Raw genomic sequence first — 21,303 nt, 5'->3', positions numbered from 1 at the left:
AAAGGCTTTAGTATCAAGACAGAAGACGTCAGTGTAAAATCTTTTTCAAAGTAGTCTTATGCACTTGAGCTTTAGCCAAGAACACTGGACTAAACAACCGTACTGCATCCCACTTTTTCCCCTCTCAAGTATATTATTGAGGCACAAAGTCTTTATTAATTGAATAAGAATTTAGAGACCACTGCGTGCTTCTCTTAAATGCTGTTTCTTTGAATGTGTGCCTTTCTTCCTGGAAACTGCTATTATAGTTCGTCAGTTAGTGTTTTATACTGCATATAACTTGTGTTTTTAAAGCTGTTACTCATTCTGAACTTCTGTGTAATGTCAAGTGTATTTCAAAAGCCATCAAATAAATACACATGCAACCATGTCGCGAATGGAAATATGTAGTTTATTTACAACAGAATGTCACTGAATAAGTTCTACCTTTGATTTTTTTAAAAACAAAAAAAATCTATTAAGCCTAATAGTTAGAAATTAAAATATCACAGAAAGAAGCAAGTGTGACCAATACTCTGAATAGTATAAGATCTTCAGTTTGGACCAAAAGCAGTGTTAGTGAACATATCCGCACAAAGCATGGGAAGGCAAAAATTTCTGATGAAAGAGTACCACCAATTGCCCCTATAAATAAGCAAAACCAGAACTGCCACACTCTGGTGCAGAATTTATTACTACTTAAAATATATTTCTCCAAGAACAAGCCAATATAATGTTGAGCTTATGGTCACTTCAAAAAAAGAGAAAAAAAATCTGGCTTCAAACCAGGTACAAGAACATTATCTTCTGGCTTTTGGACACCAGGTTAAATATTAACTCCATAATTAATAGCTGCTGTTCCACCCTCTCTTAGAAAACAAAGTTTTTTTCACTGACTGAAGCAAAACCATAGTCCAGGCCTCTGCTCCAACATGTCGTAAGAAGTACACTGGAGATACTGCAGATTCCAGGAATTTCATCAGAAAGCCTGTTCATCTAGTATATATTCAGTGTCACAGATTCGCTGTTCTTCTGTAACTATAAAATAAATGCATTCATTTTACTTCTTAGTACTTGTAGCACAGACTTCTAAAGAATGAAGTAGTTCATTCTTTAGTTCAGTTCAAATTCTGAATCATTTTTTCTCAGTTTTAAAATTATACAATTTTACCAATATAGAAAATATGAAACAATAGGATTAGTCAATGCATACAACATTTCTTGTTACCCAAGATCAGGATTTTCCAAAGTAGTCAATATTGACCCCCAAGAGTTGATGGGGCTACCCATTGTTGCTGTTACTAATTATTTGTAATTTTATTAGTTATTCATAGTACTATGAAAGTAGTACTTATTATTTTCATATAACGAATGTTTGAGATTGATGAACAATCTGAAATTTCATGAAGAGGTTGAAAACCTGAAGAATTTGGGACCCCTGCCCAAAACGAATGTTTGTAAGTTGAGAAGGAGCCAGATCATCAGATGCCACGTTCTTCTCAGCACTTTGCACTTCTCCCTGTGCATTTATCTTCTAAATAAACACTGAAAACCAGTCTTTAGCCAAATTCTCTATCAAATTTAGAAACTGAGCAAAAATGACTTTATCTAACATATTAAGTTGTATTAACAATTTTCTGAACAATCTGAGGGAAAAAAATCAGATTTTTAAAAATATATATTTTCTTTTGCCTTCATTTAAGTAAGTTTATAATGCTGAATCAAAACCACTTTGGGTGGTGCATATTTTAAACGTAAAGCCATCCGAGTATAACCCACCTGAAATTAGAGGTCCATTCAATGTTGAAAGGAAAAGAATAGTTGCTAATGCATCTTGTAAATACTAGTTATTATATAGATCAGATTACCAAATTAATTTTCCATCTTTAATGTAATGTTGAAAAGGAACGTAGTAATCCTCCAATAAAATTTAAAGTAAATATCTTAAGATGAATATAAGAATTGTTATTAAACTGAACCTATCAAATTCTTCAGTGAAATTATATCATATTTAGCAATGATCCATTGAACTTACCATGAGGATCCTTCTACAGTGAGGACAGCATTCTAAAGTGGTATCTCTTCCCACTCTTTCAGAAATGGGGCTAGAAAATTCCAATGTCAGTTCTTGGGGCGAGGGGGTAGAATAAAAAAGATCCCTTCCCCAGTTCAGAATACCAAGCCAGAAAGGGATTCCACAAAATACTTGACAAATTAATACAGGAAAGTTATATAAGACTCCATATAGAATGCAAATGTTGACTACCTTTTTTCTTGGTTAACTGAACACTATGCCTTATGATAAGGACATTCTTGTAAGTCTGGTGTGGATTTCCCCTCAGTAAAATCAGCATATTCTAAAATGGAATACTGTATATCAAAGCTGTCACTGGGGATATGATGATGTCAGTCTTTGGTCAGAATTATTTCCTTTAGTACCTTCCTGAAGATTGCTTTACTGAGATATAAGAGTTACAGGTAGTCCTTGACTTATGACAGTTCAGCCCAAAATTTGTTGCTATGTGAGACATTTGCAAAGTAAATATTGCCCCATTTTATGACCTTTCTTGCAACAGTTGTTAAGTGAATTATGCTGTTGTTAAATTAGTAACATAATTTTTAAGTGAATCTAGCTTCCCCATTGGCTTTGCTTGTCAGAAGGACCAAAAGGGATCACATGACTTCAGGACACTGCAACCATCATAAATATGAGTCAGCTGCCAAATGTCTGAATTTTGATGCTGCAACAGTCATAAGTGTGGAAAACCCTCACGTGTCACTTGTTTAGTGCCATTGTAACTTTGAACAGTCACTAAATGAATTGTAAGTTGAGGACTACCTATATAAAAGATAAAGAAAATACTGCAGCCCTATAGATGCCTTCCAGGTAGGCTTTACTATCAAGGACAGTCAAGGTAGTTGCAGTTCTAATGAAATGAGAGTCAATATGTCTTATTTATTCATATATATGTATGTGCATGTGTGTGCGCGCATGACTGTGCACACCCACCAGATGAAGAGTATCATTGTTTATTAAGAAGCCCAATTCCTTGAGTCTGCAACATGGTATGGTTGTCCCTTTCTCCCTGTTCAGTCAATGGTGACTGGCTTTGCAGGTCATTTAGACAGAGGTTCACAGGGCATTTTTTTCTTAAGATACTATATCATGGATTTAAAAGATAATTTTTAATTTGGTGATTCATTTGTTTGTGGTCCAGGATAATGTGCCATCGTTTTTCATTGGAATAATGAAAAATATGGTACAAGAATGGATGAATATAGGACTTGTTCAATGTATGGTTGGAACTAGTTTCTGTATTTCAGTGCCAGCCAATGTTTGGTTGTTGAAAAATTGGGTAAAATAATTACATGGAGGCTGATAAATTTGATTATCAGACAGGATTGTGTTTTTATCCTTAATCTCAATGAACATTATCTAGGGAGTTTCTGAATAGCTTGTTATACTTGAATGGGTCATATATAACAGATTTGGAGACAAAAAGTCATTTTGTGTACCCATATTGGCAACCAGGTTTCTGGCTAAGAATTGACCACTGTCCAAATTCACATCAGCCATGAAAGCAATTGCCTTGGCTAATTTGTTCAGATCCTGTTTGAGCTACCTATGCTCTATAAGTATGAACTCAAATAGCAGTTTTATCCAGCCGATGACAAATGACAAAAACAAAAAATGAGGGAGGCCTTGTGGCTAAACTGTTGCCTCATGTTTTCTGTGCTATACTTTCCTGTCCTCTTGCTGTTTGAAGGGGTCCTTATCTTTAGTGTATCAGTTCTACTATGGAGCTGCATGAGGGAAAGTACAGAGTTTGATGGCCAAAGAGAATTTTATTTTTCCTGCATCCTCTCCACTTCCCATGGGTTTTGTTGAATACTTCAGGGAAGGGAAGTCTGGGGAAGGCCACTAGCCACAGTGTATGATATTAAAAGGGGTGTAGTAACCAATGGTAAAAAACTCAACAATGATTGCATGTGTGTGCACGCACACATGCATGCACAAGTCCAAGGCAGAAATATAATTCAAGGAAGTGTCTCAAGCTTGGCCCTCCCTAGTTACCTTATAAATAAATGGAGGAGGGAGCATGAGCATTCAGACTCACAAGATTCTGTTACTATAGCCTTATAATAAAAGTAATATTAGTATTCATAACTTGTTTTCAAATCTGGTCTAGCTTGAAGAGGTTCCTGACACATAGAACTTGGCCACCAGTAGATCCACCAGAGGATCAATGGAATGGACTGCTTTGGACAATTAGGTCTAGGGTCCTGAAGAATTAACTGAGTAGTAGATTTTTGCAATAGACTCAGGGACTGGCTACTGTACTCTTCCTTATATCCAGGGACAGATCTGCTTCTCCTTTCTCACTAGGTCTGAAAGGAAACATTCAGGTCAGAAATGGCATTATGGAGGACTTCCAATTAATGACTCGCCTTTTCTGCCTACAAAAGTAGCCTGGTACTTGTCCCTGAAGCAGGCAAGAGATAGCTCCACCAAAGGAGTGGAGATGCTCTTTCTTTCTTCCAGTGTGTATCTCCGGCCGTGGGGTGAGGAAACTCCCCAAAATTGAGCTTCTTGCCATTTCTGTTCTTCCTAGATGTGAGATCTTGGGTATGTAAGTCTGCGCCACAGAAGCCATGGATTTCCCAGGATTCTCTGAGGATCAAAAATTATTGGATCTTTGAAAAGGGACACTGCTTGGCAAAGTTAGTTTTAATTATGTGTTCCCATTTGGGAAGACCTGTTATATACTCCAGTGCCTATTCTTCAGTTTCCCAAAGGATGTGCCAGCTATTAAAAGTGGGTTGTCCAGGGCCACCAATTCAGGAGCAGGGATAGTGCCTTTCTCAGAGAATCATGATGGGAAGGCAGATATATGTCACTCAGATGTATACTTAGAAATTAAGTCCTAGGAAATGTATTTATATATTTATTTGATTTCTATAGCCATCCATATCTGCAGACGACTCTAGGAGATTCACAATTCATTCCTATTGCTTAGCTCAGCACTCCTGAAGCAAACTGAAAAGGAAAACAAATATTACACAAAGGAAATAATAGAAATCACTGGCTGAGGTCATCTTTGCCACAAGGACAACAGATGAAAAATGTAGGCATGAATGCTTTTTGAAGCAAGAAAAGCTGGAACTGGAAAAGGGAATTCTCTTGTCCCACAGGAACTGAAATTAGATTTTTTTCCCCCCTAACTTTATCTTCTGAGCAAAGTGAGAAGGATATGTGCACTTTAGAATGGCCTGGTTCCCCAGTAAAAAAACATGCAAATTTCTTACCTTCAATCACAGGAGGAGCAAATGTTTTCTGAAATTAAAGAGACTAGCACTACGTTTTTCAAAACAAAAACCTTCAGACCTGAGAATTTATTGTAGTAAGGATGATACACCGTAAGAGTGCCTTGATGTTGACATGGGCATCAGGTGATGAGATGGCAAAACCACATCAGATACGTCATGGAGAGAATTTACTGCTGCTTCAGTTAAAACCTCTATAAATCAAGCAGAAAAATAAATGATACTTTAAAAAATTCTCAATCTACAGATACAGCGTGTACCACGTAAATGCAGTAAAAGAAATTTAGAAAAAAAATTGTACGAGAGTTCCATTAAAAAAGGAATACTAACATACCATCATTATACAATGATAATTTATTATACGGGCAATGTATAATACATCGATGATCTCTTATGCAACATCATATACAATACATAACAATAGTAGTATGCCTGAAATTTTTTTTTTTTTTGGGGGGACCAGTGGTACGGTGTTCTGAACTTGGGGTAGACACTGGCTATTCTTCTGTCATGGACAGACTCCGAGGTAGATTTGGAATTCTTTGACATCACCACCCACCACAAGGAGGAGGGACTTACTGTACTGATCATCTCTAGGCAACTAATGGGAGTCAAATGGATTTCAGAGAGAACTATGCTCTGAAGGGTTAGGGTTCTCCTGGGACTTGGAATCTTATCATACCGCAGCAGCCTTTCTTTCCCTGTGGATCCCAGAACTCTCCTGCTTTGTGGATCAGCTTAATGAGATGAAGCAGGAGAAGAGATACTTCTAGCAGACAACAAGGAGCCAATCTAACCAAACATGGATTAGATCCATTGTTTCAACCAACCTTATGGTGGTAAGGGTAGCAACATATAAAATACTTCTTGACCCTTATTAAATCTGCAGATAGGTCTCCAGCAGCCTTGTTTTGAGTGATTCAGACTCTTCTAAGAGGGTTTAACTAAGAGGTTCAACACAAGGTTGTTGTGAGGAATCTGCCAGATAAAACTGCTCTCTGTTGGACTCCAGGTGGAAGCAGGGCCAGTGGGGCTGAGTCTTGCATGGTTATCTGGGAAAAATAGGATCCTGTTAAGCCCTGAGGAAGTGGACAAGGTTCTGACAGCTGCCGGTTCAGCTGCTTCTGAGTTAGACTTATGCCCTTCCTGTTAATTAAGGCAGCATGGAAGAGGATGTGTGATTGGGTTTGGGCGACAGTTAATTCCTCCTTCACACTAGCTCTTGAGGTGGTGGTGCCCCTCTCCTCAAGGAGCCATTGCTTTAACCCAACTAGTCTGGAAAATTTTCATCCAATGTCCAATTTTTCCTTGTTAGGGAAGGCTATAGAGAAGGTGATCATACTGCAGCTTCAAAAGGCTCAAGAAGAAACAGATTTTCTGGACCCCTTTTAGTAGGAATAAAAGTCTGGGTATGATACTGAGAAAGCACCGATCACAGCACTGTTTCTCTCTATCCTGTCTGATCCAGCAGGAAGGGAATGCTTGGCTGTAGAATCTCAGCTGGCGAGGCTCAAAACACTTGATTTTTTTGCTGTAACGCCTGCCATCTGAAACATTGTCCTTCTGGAGATCAGGTTTATCCCAACTCTGCTGGTCTTCAATAAGGTCCTCTCTGCTCAGGCCCTGGGGGCCTGTCTTCTGATATGAAATGACTACTGTTCTTCTCAGCTACTCTGCATTTTAATCTTTCATATGTGCTTTTATTTTTAATCACTGTTCACCGCCTAGAATTGTTGAATAATAACTAAACATCCTTCCTACCACATGTCTTTTATCTCAACATTTTTGCCTGAAATCATGTAAGATCTCTTGCAAGAACACCAAAGTGTCCCAGGATTTCAGCCATATGAAATTATGACTGGATATAAGGATTCCACTGATGCATTTGGCATCAGTGTTATAACTGTTATGTTGTCACTGCATAAGATACAGCAATAAACAAACAAACAGACCCTAATCCAATAGTGCTTTTCATTATTGTAGTGGACAAAATTTCATATTAAAAAATACATTAAAACATGTTTTGGTAAACATTCTTCATATAGCTTATCTTAGGCTAAAGAAAGCTAACATTTTATGTACAATTATGCTTTCTGACAATTAGATTACAATTTAATAATAAATGTAATAATTAAGCAGCAGCAACTTGTGCTTGGAACTATCAAGTATTTCCAGTTTATGTCCCAACTCACAAGGTCACATTAAACAATCTATAAAGTGCATTAATATCAACCAGACCAGGTAAAAAATGAATGGCGGAAGAATTCACAAGCTCATACTTCAGTCCTATGGATTGTAAAATACTACAGCATATGAAATGATCATCCCAAATAAAGCACCCAGCCTTAAGATGAAACGTCTGCTTTCAAGGTACAGACTACATTTATCATGCTTCTTTTCTTGTCAGATTCTCAAAAGGACATGGAATAAATTTGGCAGCTCAAAATTATTCCACTATTACTACACAATTATCAAGGAAGTTTTAAAATCCACCCCTTGCATTATGGCTAATCTTTCTGTGCTATATTTGCCTGTATTCCATGTAACTCCATTAAATTATGTTATACATTAAAAACACAAGACTATCTATTTTCATCTTTGATTTCATTTTATACACAGCTTCCTTTAGATTAGACAAACATTTTCTCACCTTCTTTTACACCAATCATTGATTCTGGATCTGGCAAATGCAAAGATTCAACAAGGCTAGATGGAGAGTTCATTGACACCAGGCTCTTACTGTCCAATTCAGATTCTTCCAACAAACTACTGCCCATGAGTGATTCTGGGTTTTAAAAAAAAGCCATCACCTGATTAATTTACTGTGGTCTGCAATATTATTTAAGAGCCCAGAAAAGAGGATTATACCGTATTATTGCTCACGAGATTTTCTCTATGAAGGATAGAGGATGAGGGGGTAGTAGCAACAGGTAAATGTTGATGTGTGCATAATTCAAACAGTTCAGTTTTATAAGGAGACTATAAGATTAGTGTTTTTCAAAGATGTGTAAAACAGAAACTTTGTTTTCACAAATTAAATTTCAAAGCCATAAAATTTCAATACTTTATTCAATACATTTTACTTTCATTAAAAAAATCTGTCCATTTTTGCAATCCATAACTACTCTGATGTCATTTGTTTGAATGTTGTTTAAGCCATTAAGAAGACATGCCATGGAAGGATAATGCCATGTACTCAAATACAAGAACATCTATGTTTCAGCAGAAAAATAACTTTTATCAACATACTCAGTACATGACTAATTATATGTTCAATGAAATATTGTGCCAAAATGATCCATTCTTCTGCAAACATGACTGATTAAGGTAATCATGCCAGAAGGAAACAGGACTGGACATATATTCTAAACCAATGACACTGCATCTGGAATAGAATGCTGAGAGGGTATAGGTAGTCTTCATTTAACCAGCTTTTGAATTACCAAAGGCCTCAGAAGGGTGCTTTAGGGCCTGCAAAGTACTTCTGACTGTTTTGAAAAATTGCATACACCCCCATCGTCAGCTGATTGCGATGTGTTTCACTTGTGACCAGTTGCCATGCACCCTGCAATCATATGATTGCCATTTGCAATCTTCTCTGCCAGCTTCACCAGAAAAGTCAATGGAGAAGCAAGGAGACAAGGATTTTAGCAAGGATCCCTACCTCTCTATGCCCGTACACAGATTTTAGCGCAGATTAAAAGCTCCCTGCCTCTCCCTGTGCACAGTTTCAGTGTGCTAAAATCCTTGCCTCTCTGTGCTTTATCTGCCTCTCCCTACCTGTACCTCCACAGGCATACTGAAGCAAGGACACAAGAATTTATCTCCATGCATTTGCTTAATGACCCAACTGTAGACTTTTAGGATCGTGTTAAGCAAGGCAGTCACGATATGTTGATTTGCTCAAGGACTGAAATGCCAGTCCCAATTATGGTCATTAAGTGAGAACTACCAGTATGAGAAATGAGGCCCAGCAACCAAGAACCAAGTTGCTTTTGATAGAAGGTACACAAGTGGAAAAAGGACACGTATGCAAACATAACATTTCCTAAGAAGAAACAACATGCTATAGTATCTTTTCTAAGAAGATAAGTAAATAATGTAATGATATCCAGATTTAGATGAACTAAAATTGTGGATCAATGTATTATTCTGCTTAGTAATATAAAAGATCTGGGGAGGTACTGCAATGTGGGCCTAGGCTTCTGCCAGGCCTCCCACACCTCAAGGCAGCCTGCGTTCCAAATGATCTACCACAAAGGATCATTTAAAGGAAGCAATCAGGTGGACACCTAGTTTACCAACTGCCATGAATTACAACCATAATTCTGGGCTCTGTCATAAGTCGAGGGCTATCTACAACTGTAACTGATAGAACCTCTCTGTTTACCTTATTCAGGTGACAGTATTACTCCACTAGAAATATCTCAAAATACTTCAGGCTAGGGTTAAGTACTAAAGGGGTAATTACACTACAACTTCCTGCCCAGCCCAGCCCTAATTTATTTACTGTAGGAAATGACCAGGCTGAGTCAGAAGGTGAGGTCAAACATATCATCAGTCTGGAGTCCCTACACCCCTGGAAAGACCTAAGTCCAGCCTCCTACTTGAAGTCCCTTCACGCTTATTTGGCAACAATTTGCTTTAACTGTTAATAGATCAGATTCTTGTGTATAGTTTGCATGGAATAAACTTGCACTGCTTTTGAACTCTATCCTACCACTTTAATTAATTAATTATACCATTTATAGAGCTACTTGTCTCACAACAATGACTCTGGATAGCATAAAAAATTAAAACCCACTATAAGTATATAAATCTGTAATACCCTGGTTAAAGCAGTAAGCACCAAAACATAAAGCCACAAAACTTACCTAACTTCCTAGCCAAATGCTCAAGGGGGTTAACTGTCATCAATCCATTGATCCTGGTATTTATATGGATTCAATCTCTTACCAACATTTGGGGAACTCATGTTAGGTTTTTCTATTTCAGTCCTTACCTGTTTGCTCATGCTGCCTATTGCTAATTGTTTCAACCCTCGAATGATGTTTCTTCATGTGCACATTTCTACTACCACTTTGGGAAAATGTCTTCCCACAAATTTGACACTGATGTGGCTTTAGTCCTGAAACAAGGCAGAAAAAACATGTAAAACAGAAAGTTAAATATTTATTATGGGTCAAATAGATTGATATCGGTAAAATTCAGTCAATATAAAGTATTAACTCTAAAAATGCTGTCAAGTTCAAAGCATTGTTTGCAAGAAAATGTTCATAATTTGAAGTTGTGAATCTGTATGATCTGTGATCTTTAATCTACCAAACGTGGGTCTGGACTAGAGACTTTACATGCTTGAACACTGAGTGAGATATAATATGAATAGGCTAGGGAAATTTTTTAAAAAAAGGAGAGACCCTGGAATAGGACCTCAAAATTATATAGCTATCTCCAATAAATACTCTCTTCTCTGTGAATTTCATCTGAAGAAATAAAATGTCCTTACCTGAATGGACAACTAGGTGTTTCCGAAGGCTGGAATATTCAGCAAAGGAACGACCACAGCCCTGGGCCTCACATAAAAAAGGTTTTTCCCCTGTGTTATATCAAATCATAATTAGGTTATTTGCTTCATTTTTTAAAAGACTATGTAACTAGAAAACAGCAATTTACTTTGTATGGATTTTGTTACTATATTATTTGTACCATCTGTGATATTTTTTATTACCAAGATCTCTACAATATACACAATGTTCAATTTTTAATTCTTGGTATATTTTTTAATGGAACCCCATAATCATTCATGTAATCAATTCAGAATGCCTACACAAAAAAAACTTGGTATGCACAGTAAGATATGTTATGACCACATTACTCAAAATAGTGTAATGTACTGCATGTCTCTCAATAAAGAATTCCTAGGTTGTTTTTAAAATGTCTCATTTTCACAGTAATTCCTCTTCTGATTAATTCACTCTCCCACTCACATATTACAGCTTATCATTGCAAACATTCTTATCTTTTCTGATCTACATTATTTCTCACATAAATAACCAGTAATGGGTTCTCTCTCTTGCAGTGAGATATTTTGTTTTATATCATAGGTTGCTTACAACCAGAAATAAGTTTTTGAAACTTGCCAACGAATCTTCTACATTTGCCCACAAAATGCTTCTGTCTTTCTTCTAAGTTTAAAACCACCTTCTCCAGCAAAGTTTCCTCCACTATGGTCTATTTCATCTAAAGATATCCGTTACAAAGCCCATTGTTGCCAGGATCATCTTGCAATTTGATTATTAGCTTTTTTCTGTGAATCTATTTTTAAATCCGCTTAAACTTTCTATGGGACTGAAAAGAAGAGCCATGTTTACTGATGAGAATATATATCCAAACTTTTATAGCACCTCATGAAAGATGGTCATATTCATGAAGGAAAAATATTTTTCCAAGATAGATTGAAAAAACATACCAGTGTGAATTCGCAGATGATTCTTCAGATTCCCAGCTGTTGTGAATTGCTTTCCACAGCCTTGTTCAGAGCAAATAAATGGTTTCTCACCATTATGTGTTCTCATGTGCACCTTCAATCTTTGTAAGACATAAAAGCTTTTTCCACAATCTTTTGCTGGACATGTGTAGGAGCGATCATTCCTAGAAAACAGTATTACTCTCACTAATTAATGTTAAAAAAAAAACCAACCAAAATCACAAAGACATTTTTTATTTAAAATATATCTCACATTTTTATCAAAAAGTTTAAGTTAAAAACAGTCAAAGTTAATGGAAAGTAAAGAAGAAATTGTGACAGAAGGAAAGAATATTTATTATATTAAAATTCCCAATACTTTTTGAGAGAATATCTCAAGAGATTAAAAACAATTAAGTAATGTATTCACAATATATGAAATAAGTCATAACTTCCTGTTGACAATGTTATTTCAATTGCTTTTCTAGTCCTTTGAGAAAGGGGATCAGAATCCCTTGAAATGTATTCACTTTTGCTATGTTAAAGGACATTTTCTTTTACCAATTGCTTGTCTTTCCACTTGTTTGGCTGATGTGCTTCCTTTTGGGCATATATATAATAAAAGCAATGCTAGTCTTATTCAGGCCAATGAATTATAAATCAAAGCAGCTGCCAGTTCTTTCAAACCTAAGCTAATATTTAAACAAATGCTCTGGATGAGCTTACAAAATAGAGATTAGCTCTCTTACTTTGACCAACTCTCCCCAAATTTAAAATGATTTTTAAAATTGTGTGTGTGTGTGTGTGTGTGTGTGTGTGTGTGTGTAACCCTGATAAACTTAAGGCTTAGCAAATCTGTATACCTGTGGGTTTTTAGATGATATTTGAAGTGAGTTGGCCATACAAATGTTCGATCACAGCCTTCAACAGTGCACTGCAATTTTTTTTCTACTCGCGGTAGGTGAGGAATGGGGCTGGATTCCTTCGGCTGTGATTCTCCTGAACAAACATGAACATTTTCTCCTGGAAAGAAAAATCCTACAATTAGACAACAATAACTACAAATAAAAAACATTGAGTGACGCAAGCCTGTAAAATTAGATATATTTCGCTACACCAAGTAACACCAAGTCACTACTATCATATTTCTAGTTAATAACATTCTATTTTTTAAAGAATTGTAACATTTGCTATAAAAGTTATTTTCAAAAGGAGTGCTACAAAGAAATATTAATAAAAAAAATAAACATGAGTGATCATTCTACGGAAAGTATCTTGAACTGCTTTAATTTGTATCTTTGCAAAGAGAGTAATAAAAATAACAATTTACCATTATTGCTTGCTTTGGCATTCTTAGCGAGCTGTGCTCGGGTGGCAGCTATCAAGCTATCATGAGCCAGTTCTTGTACTCGTAAAAACCATGGGGTACTGCTGTCTGTGCTATTATTCGCAAAGAAATTGTTCCCAGAATCGACTGCTCCATCCTGGACAAATACCAGATGATCTGAAGAAGACCCTAAGCCTAGAGAAGAAGTTATCTTAAGTAATGAACAAGATAAGCCAAACTACTTGTTAGCATTTAGACTTATATACTACTCCACAGTGCTTTATGTGAAAAAACTTCACCATACTTTTCAAAGCAGTGAATCTCAAATATCACATCTTGTTTCTTAATAGTAGAAGCTGATCTACCTACATGGAAATTACCTGTCCGTGTTAAATTGAGGAGAATAAAGGAAGTGTTATCACCAGGTTGAAGATCCTGCAACAAGGTAGAAGTATCAGGACTTGGAAGAAGGTCAGGTGGTTTCTGTACGGTTTGTGCCCTTGTCTCCTCACCATCAGGGCCAACATTTACTTGGAGACTTCGCAGAACCGCCGAAGAAGAAGCATGCTTGGAAGAGTGAATGTGGTTTGGTGAATCATCTGAAAGTTTAAAAAGCATCTAACTTAGAGCCATCAGTACATTTATTATAAAATCAATGTTAAAGCCAGTGTCCTTTGGATACACACACTATTAATTATGTTAAAATATGCCAGAATTATCTCTTATGACATATGCATCTTATTTATCAAATTTCTACATTTCAACACCCAGAGGCTTAGATACAATCAAGCAAAAATACTGAGATACAAGTCATTAAAAACCATAAAACATACAATACCAATATGAAAACATATCATGAACCAAATACCGTCCAGAAGAATTTGGTCACCACCATTTATGAAACATGGCCAACAGAGGGGAGATCTAACTTCATGCAAGAGATTATAGGGGCCACTACTAGCAGCAGCAAGAAATGTTTTGAGCATCGGCCTCCCTTTCTACTTCTCCTAACAGAATTATAACACTTGAGCCAGATTCTGAAAAGCAATGCACTCCTGGCATCAAGCCATAAAGGTCTTCAAAGGTTAATATTAGCATTTTAAATTGTACTAAGAGTTACAGCCACCAACACAGGGCTCGGAATACAGCTGTCTCCGGGTGATACTGATAACACTTCCTATGAAGCTTCCTATGATTCTTAAAGTCAGTGCCACTGCAGTAATCTAGACATAAGGTAATAAAGGTGTGAGTTACAGTCACAAGCTCCTCTTATTCAAGGAAAGCCAGGACTGATGCATTATTCAAAGCTGGACTATAGTAACCCCCGCTTTCAAAAAATGTTCCATCTGCTGCTATAGCAATTGCCACATGTCCATGAGGATCCCAAAGTCATGGGCCAGTCATCAATTATCACTGGAGTCAGAAGAAAACCCCAAGGTGCAAACATCTCCATTTTGCTAGACTTCAATTTCAACTTGTTCTCTCTCACACAGACACTCACAGCCTCCAGGTGCTGAGGCAGGATTTAAGTGGCATCCTCAGCAGAACCTGGACTTGTGATGAGAAGTAAAATATAATTGGCATACTGGACCTCAAGCCACCAGAGGATCTCTCCAACAGCTTCTTGTAGATCTTACTATTCAATTTCCATGTATAAAGCATATTATCAAAATGTGTTGCATCAAAACATTCTAGTCACAATAGATTTCTTCAAAACGACTGTATCCTCCAAAGATATGATATTATACACAGTATTAATTTTACAAAAACATAAAATAATTTTAGAATTTGTCAGATTTCAGCTTTTACCTGGCAATATCAACCTGTTGCATTGTGGGGATTCTGTAATGGGAAGAAGAGATAGACAGGTAATATTTTTAGGTTCTGATTCCACAAGCCCCTGTCCTAGTGGGATAGATGTGTTCTGAACAAACTGAACCAGCAACTGAAAAAACAATACAAAACAAAGATGTTAAGGCAGAAGTAAATAAGGCAATAACATGTTTTTATATAATACTACCTCGCTTGTTCATCAATGTTAATTGCAAAAAATAGTGAAACAGGAATCCTTTATCAAGTATACCTGCATAAAATTACTTCATAAAGACAACAAAATATAACATTTAATTATTCAAAGATGAACCAATACAAAAATATGCAAATTCTACACATGGCAGTATTAACTATTAAAATTCTGAAATTTTACTGTTCTATTAAACAATGCATGTTATCTCATATCTAACAGCAGTAGATATTGCAAGTCTTGTTCCCTGGCTGTATTTACTACCAATATTACTTTTTGATTGTGTAAGAACCACTCCTGAATTTTAATGAACAGCTGCAGTAAACAATGCAATCTACATGACTTACCCAATAATTTTTGTGGGATTGTAGTCATAATGCAGTCCAAATTACATGTGACGTGCTTAAGTAATATATCATTAAAAAAACAAGTATCAGCTATGGAGAGCCCACTAAACATTAGCAAGAAGGAAGGTTTTTTTCTACTTGCAGTGCAGATCATAGAAATATAGAAGCAACTATATACTGAATCAAATTCAGTACTGCTAACAGTTACTAGCAATAGCTCCTTAGGAGTACACACAGATATACTTGCAGCACAACAGAAAGAAAATATCAGCATCTGAATTAGTCTGATCTCAATCACAATAGAAACCTTCCCTTAATCTGATATTTGGCATGGAAGGGATGATGCTACAGACATTCATACCAACTAGCAATTTTGTAGAAGGGAGTATTGGAGCATAGGAGGAATTTTGCTGCAAAGACAATATGTTAAACTATATTGAATATATGTAATTGGACAAAACATAAAAAGTTGAACCAAGACATTTACTAGTGTTTTGGAAGAAATCCTACAGAACGCAATTCAAGTACCTGCCTTTCTATTAACTTCCTATTTTTTATTTCTTATAAAAAACATTTTATTTCTTATAACATCCCTTAGCAGTAATTGTAAAAACTAATAACTCAATTCTCAGTACTTGTCCAAATATTATCCTCGTACATATTAAGGAAGAATTCATAATACAAGAGTTTTAACACCTTGCCTTCAGCACTGAACATATATGTTTTACAGAACACAATGTGTATGTTTTACAGTATGTATTTTCAAGCTCCTTTCTACAAGACCCAGCACATACTGTTAATAGTTTCTGAAACTTTTAATGCAACATTTTGCCAAAATGCCAGTTCATTAGTCAAGTTCTATAGACAAAAAATAACCCATGGAAAGAAAAGTACTTTGCATCTGGCATCAAGAGCAACTTTCTAATAAAGGTCTGATGTATAATTCTACATAAATTTATTTAGGGTTTTTCCCCATTATATTCTTTGGAGATTATTCCTAAGTAAATGTACTATACTGACTTCTTATATCAACATACTTTCAAATGACACTTTATAGATCTACAGTAGTTGGTTGAATAATGTTGAAGTATAATACTGTACAAACATGTAAAGTATATCAGTGACCAGGAATGCAAATCTGGTGCTAACCTCTGGTTTAGACTCTAACTCATCTGATAACATCGATTCAAGTTTCCAACTCCAAAAGTAGATCTAGGTAAGGCATACGTTTAGGAGATCAACACGAACAGTTTACACTGTATTTATACATATATTCCAGCCTCACAGGCTAGTGAGGGTCATCTTAACAGAAAAGATAACAGGGTGTGATTCAATATAATCTGAAAAAAGAAGAAACATTAATTATGCAACAGTTATATAGTACTCCATTATAGTATAATAAATTATAAAGCATAAACATGTACATTTTGCATAACTGCACTGGTTTTCTTATTATAAACCTGTATCTATTTCTACACTGCACACTTTTAAGTAGAATCAAGACCCAGATAAAGTTCCTCTCCCACAGATAAATATTTTCTGTACAATGGCTCACTGTAGGATTTTGAGTACATTTACTCCTACCTACTTTACAAAATAGTCATCTTTAAGGGGTTAGAGTTTTTTTCTGGAAAATAAAACCTGGAAACCAAATATTAAAAAACAGCTTTTACGATACTAAAGTTCATTCTCCCTTGTTTCCAATTTATAGTTGGAAACTATAGTCTTATCAGTATGAAATCACAGTTTTCTATATTTAAAACTATGCTAAAACCATTCAAGAACTACCAACTATCTTCAGTTAAGTTCTCTGCATGTCACTACTAATAAAGAATATTGCTAGGCCTCAGTAAAATGCCACTTTTGATTGAAGTGCCATGGTAATGATCACACTTTATCTACTGCTTCCCTCTCCCTTTCATTATATTACAATTCATTACACTACCATACACATCTACAGATCTAACATTAAAACCTGGATCACAAAATAAAATTGTAACCATATAACTGGATGAGAGAACAAAGGACTGAGTTTGATTACTAATAGTAGCAAATATCACCCGCAATTTATTTTCATAAAGCAGAGAATTACTGAAAGAATCCTGGGCAGATTTAATGGTTACAGGATAATATACTTTTATTAAATACTGGAACTCTAAAAGATCTAAAAGCAATCAGATGCAAATCCCCCACAACTTGGCATTAAATAATTTTGAGATTTCAGGTGCCAGAACTATTCACAATCCTTCCAATCCTGATTGTACAAGGTTTATTCATTTTGGCAACCTAGTTGGGAAGAGGTGCTTCGGAAAGGATGGGTACCGTTTTGCTATTTTAAATCCGAAGTATGACATTTTTGATGATCCACTACAAACTGCACATTCGGTTCTTCTTTCTGCCTGTGTCCTTACTCCTTAACCACAAAGGGAATGAAGTTTGTTTTAAGCTTACTTATCTGTGGCCTTTGTATGAATGGCCTCATCTTTCATAGGTCTCCCAACCACTGACAGATCATAAACGCTTTGGGAAATTAGTCTGACCTTTTCTTTATACAAAGCAAGACAACTCCCGGCCAGAGTTATATAGGTCGTCGCTATCCTCGGGGATTTCAAAGCAGGTTACGCCCTAGACCTTTTTTGACTGAACAGTTGTAGGCGATTCCTACAAAGGCGCACTTTAGGAACTGCCAAACAGGTCCCGCCACTCAACCCCCAGCAAAACGCTGGCGGCATTGTCAGTTACTAGGCCAGCTTGAGAATTCGGCAGCAGCCGGTCCACAAAAGGGGCCAAATCCACCCCGTACGTACGGTCAAGATAAACTCGGTGGGCGCTGGGAGGCGAGAGAGAGTGACCTTCCTCGCGTCTGGTCTCTTACGGCAAGGCCAAGGCCGGCGAGGCCTTTACCACAACACGGAGGCCAGCGAAGGAAGAGCGGCTTCTCCCGAGGCTGGATTCCCCGGAAGAAAAGGGAGAGGAATGGGGGCGCTGCCGTGAGAGCGTTCCCCCTGCGGCTGTTTTCTCTCGTCCTTTCTCTCCGTGCCCGGAAAGACGCGAGGGAGGGAGCTTAAACTCTCGCCTTTTCCCGGGACAATCGTTTCTTACCGGCATCTCAGGACCGTCCGGATGTGACGTGTCCAGTTACCGGAAATTCCAGCGTCCGCTCTAGGACAAACCATAGAGTGGGGGAAAACGTCTCGAGCACAAAGGTCTTCAAACTTGGCAAGTTTAAGACTTGTGGGCTAACTCCCAGAATTCCTGAGCTAACATGACTGGAGGAGGAATTCTGGGAGTTGAAGTCCCCAAATCTTAAAGCTGACAAGGTTGAAGACCGCTGGTCTAACACCTCTGATGCGCAGACTGAACTAAACGACTCATGATTGAAAAATTATTAGATCAATTTCTGTGCATTACCTACTTCCGGGTCTTATTGAAGTGCCTTAGCTGGCGTGAGAGATGGAATGGAAAATGGAGAGATCAACTTTAGAGACAACGTAGTAACACCCAGGATCCCGCATAGATTCTGCTGCAGCTCTCCAGAAATGAAAAACAATGGAGTCGTGCCCTGCATGATGTGTGCCCATTGCCAGTGATGTATTAACCATTAAGCACATAAGCACATGCTTAAGGCACCAGGTCCAAAGGGGCACCACAAAGTTGAGAATATGGCTTCGTTCGTACAGTATATGCAAAGGAGGGGGCACCAAGATTTATCAGTGCTTAGGGTACCAGTGAGCCTTAATCTGCCACTGCCCATTGCATTACTTTTGACTCTTTGCAAAATCAGTTTAGAACCGGAAGTATTAATTAAATCTGCACTTTATTTTTTTTTAAAAGATGGATTTAGATGGCTGAGTTGATGGCAGAGATTTCTTCATGCCAAGTTTTGCCTGATTTTTCTGACACATTGATCAGAAGTATATTTGCCAGGTGCAGTTATTGATGTTTTGAATCTACATACTTAGTATATAATGCTATGAGGAAATTTGGGGATAATTTCTTTCTATGGATCTTATTTGTAACTGACCTCCGGACTAGACATATCAGCGGAGCATAGTTATCTCCTACAGAACTGGGCCTTATATTTGTTGCCTTTCTTTTCTTCCGTCTATATTTTCTACTGAACAAGCACATAGATCAAAATGTGAGAATAACATTTTACTGCATCTTATAAAGAGGGGTCTGAGCTACCTACACATCTTCCTTTAGCAACAAATGATTTCAGAATTTGTCAAAATCATGCAGCCTATAAAGCATAATGACTTTATATGAATTCTGTTGAATATAAGAAGCATGTTATTCTGAACAAGTTAGTCAAATATAAATTGAAAATATCTGTCAATACTATTTTTTTCCATTAGAAGTTAGGGTACCTAAGTGAATTTAAAAAATCTTTAAAATAGTCATTAAATAAAGCCAGCTTTTGCATATATTTAATCAGTTAGAGAAGTGGCTTGTTTATTTTCATGCAAAACAATAATACATATTCACGGAGAAGCTAAATTCTTGTAAAGTGAGTTAGCAAACCAAAATGGAACAATCCCAATCTTTTGCTATATTTAGCAATGTGATACAGTTGGGAGCAAATATTCAGATCATTCCATCACATAATAATGAAAGATAGTACAGACAATTTGTAATTTTGTAAAACAAACTGCTTTCCCTGATATTGGTAACATCTTACGTTTCGTCTTTCCCTTGGGGAAAAAAATCACCAGTCTGCTCTTAAATAATTATCTCTATTCATTCCTGCCAGACAGATGTCTGTCTGTCCCAGAGTAATGGCACCAGCATGAAACAAAGCAGGTATTTAGCTTGCACTTAACTTTTCTATATATGAAACTGAAAACAGAATGAAGAAAAAGCACTAGCAAAGGTGAAACTGGCAAAGCTATTGTCAAATCACCTGATATTTTTAAAAACTTTATCTTGTAGTTTGCTAACTTGTTTGGCTCTTTGTTTATCCAATGCCATGACTCATAGTTGGGAATCCCAATACATTCCAAAAAGATACCATGTTTTGTGACTCAACAGATGCTGGCAAGTAAATACTTCTCACCTTTTCTATTACTTTTTTTCCAGCTGGGAAACAGAAAGCTACACAATCAAATATAGTAGGTTAGGCTTGTTCTAAGAAATTGTTAGACATGTCCATAAATTAAATTAAATTCAAGAATTTAAACAGCCCCGAGAAAGTCCAATACTACTCCCTGCAAGGACCCAGGTGGTCTAGGGTTCTACTATCACAAGCAGCTCCAATTCGTTGTCATTCTGCATAGAAAGTAATTGTATGTCAGAGATTGGACCTGACCATACTTTTGCCCCTCACTTCCAGACTTCCCTCACAAAACAAAATTATCATCTACTGACAAAGTATTTTGGGCTATGAGAAAAATGCAATACTTCTATCACAATATATCTTTTTAGTAAACCAATTCAGAGTTTGCCAAAATAATGTTTCGTTTTAACAACTTAGCCTCAAGTAATTTGAGCATCGGGAAAAGGTGTCGTATTATTGGGCAATTTCTGCCTATTTGGCTTTTACAAGCATTTTCATTTTTCTTCACAGAACATTTTTCATTTTCTCCCTTTATATTATTTCCTCGTTCTCCCACCCAGAATTCGAGAGAAATTCCTTTTCTTTTGCTAAGGAGGCTGCTTGAGCTCGGCCCACCGAGCCTAGATGATTAAGCTGAGCGACGAGCCACACCGCCTCCTCCCCCACACCCCTTGTCCTTCAGTTGTGCTGAGTCATAAAAGCAACAGCACCCGGCTATCCCCGCCTACTGGATACATTTTGGTATGCTCCGCCTATCCCTCTTGCTCTCTCGCCCTTCCT

The 21,303-nt window shown here is 36.9% G+C and overlaps 1 protein-coding gene across 4 annotated transcripts; it reads right to left on the bottom strand.

Annotated features, from left to right (window-relative positions):
- Nucleotides 1-370: 370 nt before the first annotated feature.
- On the bottom strand, nucleotides 371-18,653 carry ZNF410 (zinc finger protein 410). 4 transcript variants are annotated; one of them, XM_087921932.1, is made up of 12 exons: nucleotides 18,570-18,653; nucleotides 16,617-16,807; nucleotides 14,907-15,042; nucleotides 13,478-13,696; nucleotides 13,101-13,292; nucleotides 12,634-12,793; nucleotides 11,774-11,955; nucleotides 10,811-10,900; nucleotides 10,307-10,432; nucleotides 7,955-8,089; nucleotides 5,366-5,498; nucleotides 371-1,017 (listed from the first exon to the last, which is right to left on the bottom strand). In XM_087921932.1, the coding sequence occupies exons 2-11, from the start codon at nucleotides 16,647-16,649 to the stop codon at nucleotides 5,374-5,376; spliced, it is 1,398 nt and encodes a 465-aa protein (XP_087778058.1). In that variant the 5' UTR covers nucleotides 16,650-16,807; nucleotides 18,570-18,653; the 3' UTR covers nucleotides 371-1,017; nucleotides 5,366-5,373. The 4 variants fall into 4 exon arrangements, with proteins under 4 accessions (XP_087778058.1, XP_087778059.1, XP_026567306.1 ...); XM_087921933.1 differs by having other exon boundaries at nucleotides 18,275-18,589; XM_026711521.2 differs by having other exon boundaries at nucleotides 17,919-18,587.
- Between the last annotated feature and the right edge of the window lie 2,650 nt (nucleotides 18,654-21,303).

The sequence above is a fragment of the Pseudonaja textilis genome, chromosome 1 (genome assembly GCF_049901715.1).
Source record: "Pseudonaja textilis isolate UNSWEBS1 chromosome 1, rPseTex1.2, whole genome shotgun sequence".
NCBI classification, from domain to species: domain Eukaryota; kingdom Metazoa; phylum Chordata; class Lepidosauria; order Squamata; family Elapidae; genus Pseudonaja; species Pseudonaja textilis.
Note: the sequence above shows the minus strand (reverse complement) of the source record. Positions and strands in the feature narration are given on the sequence as shown.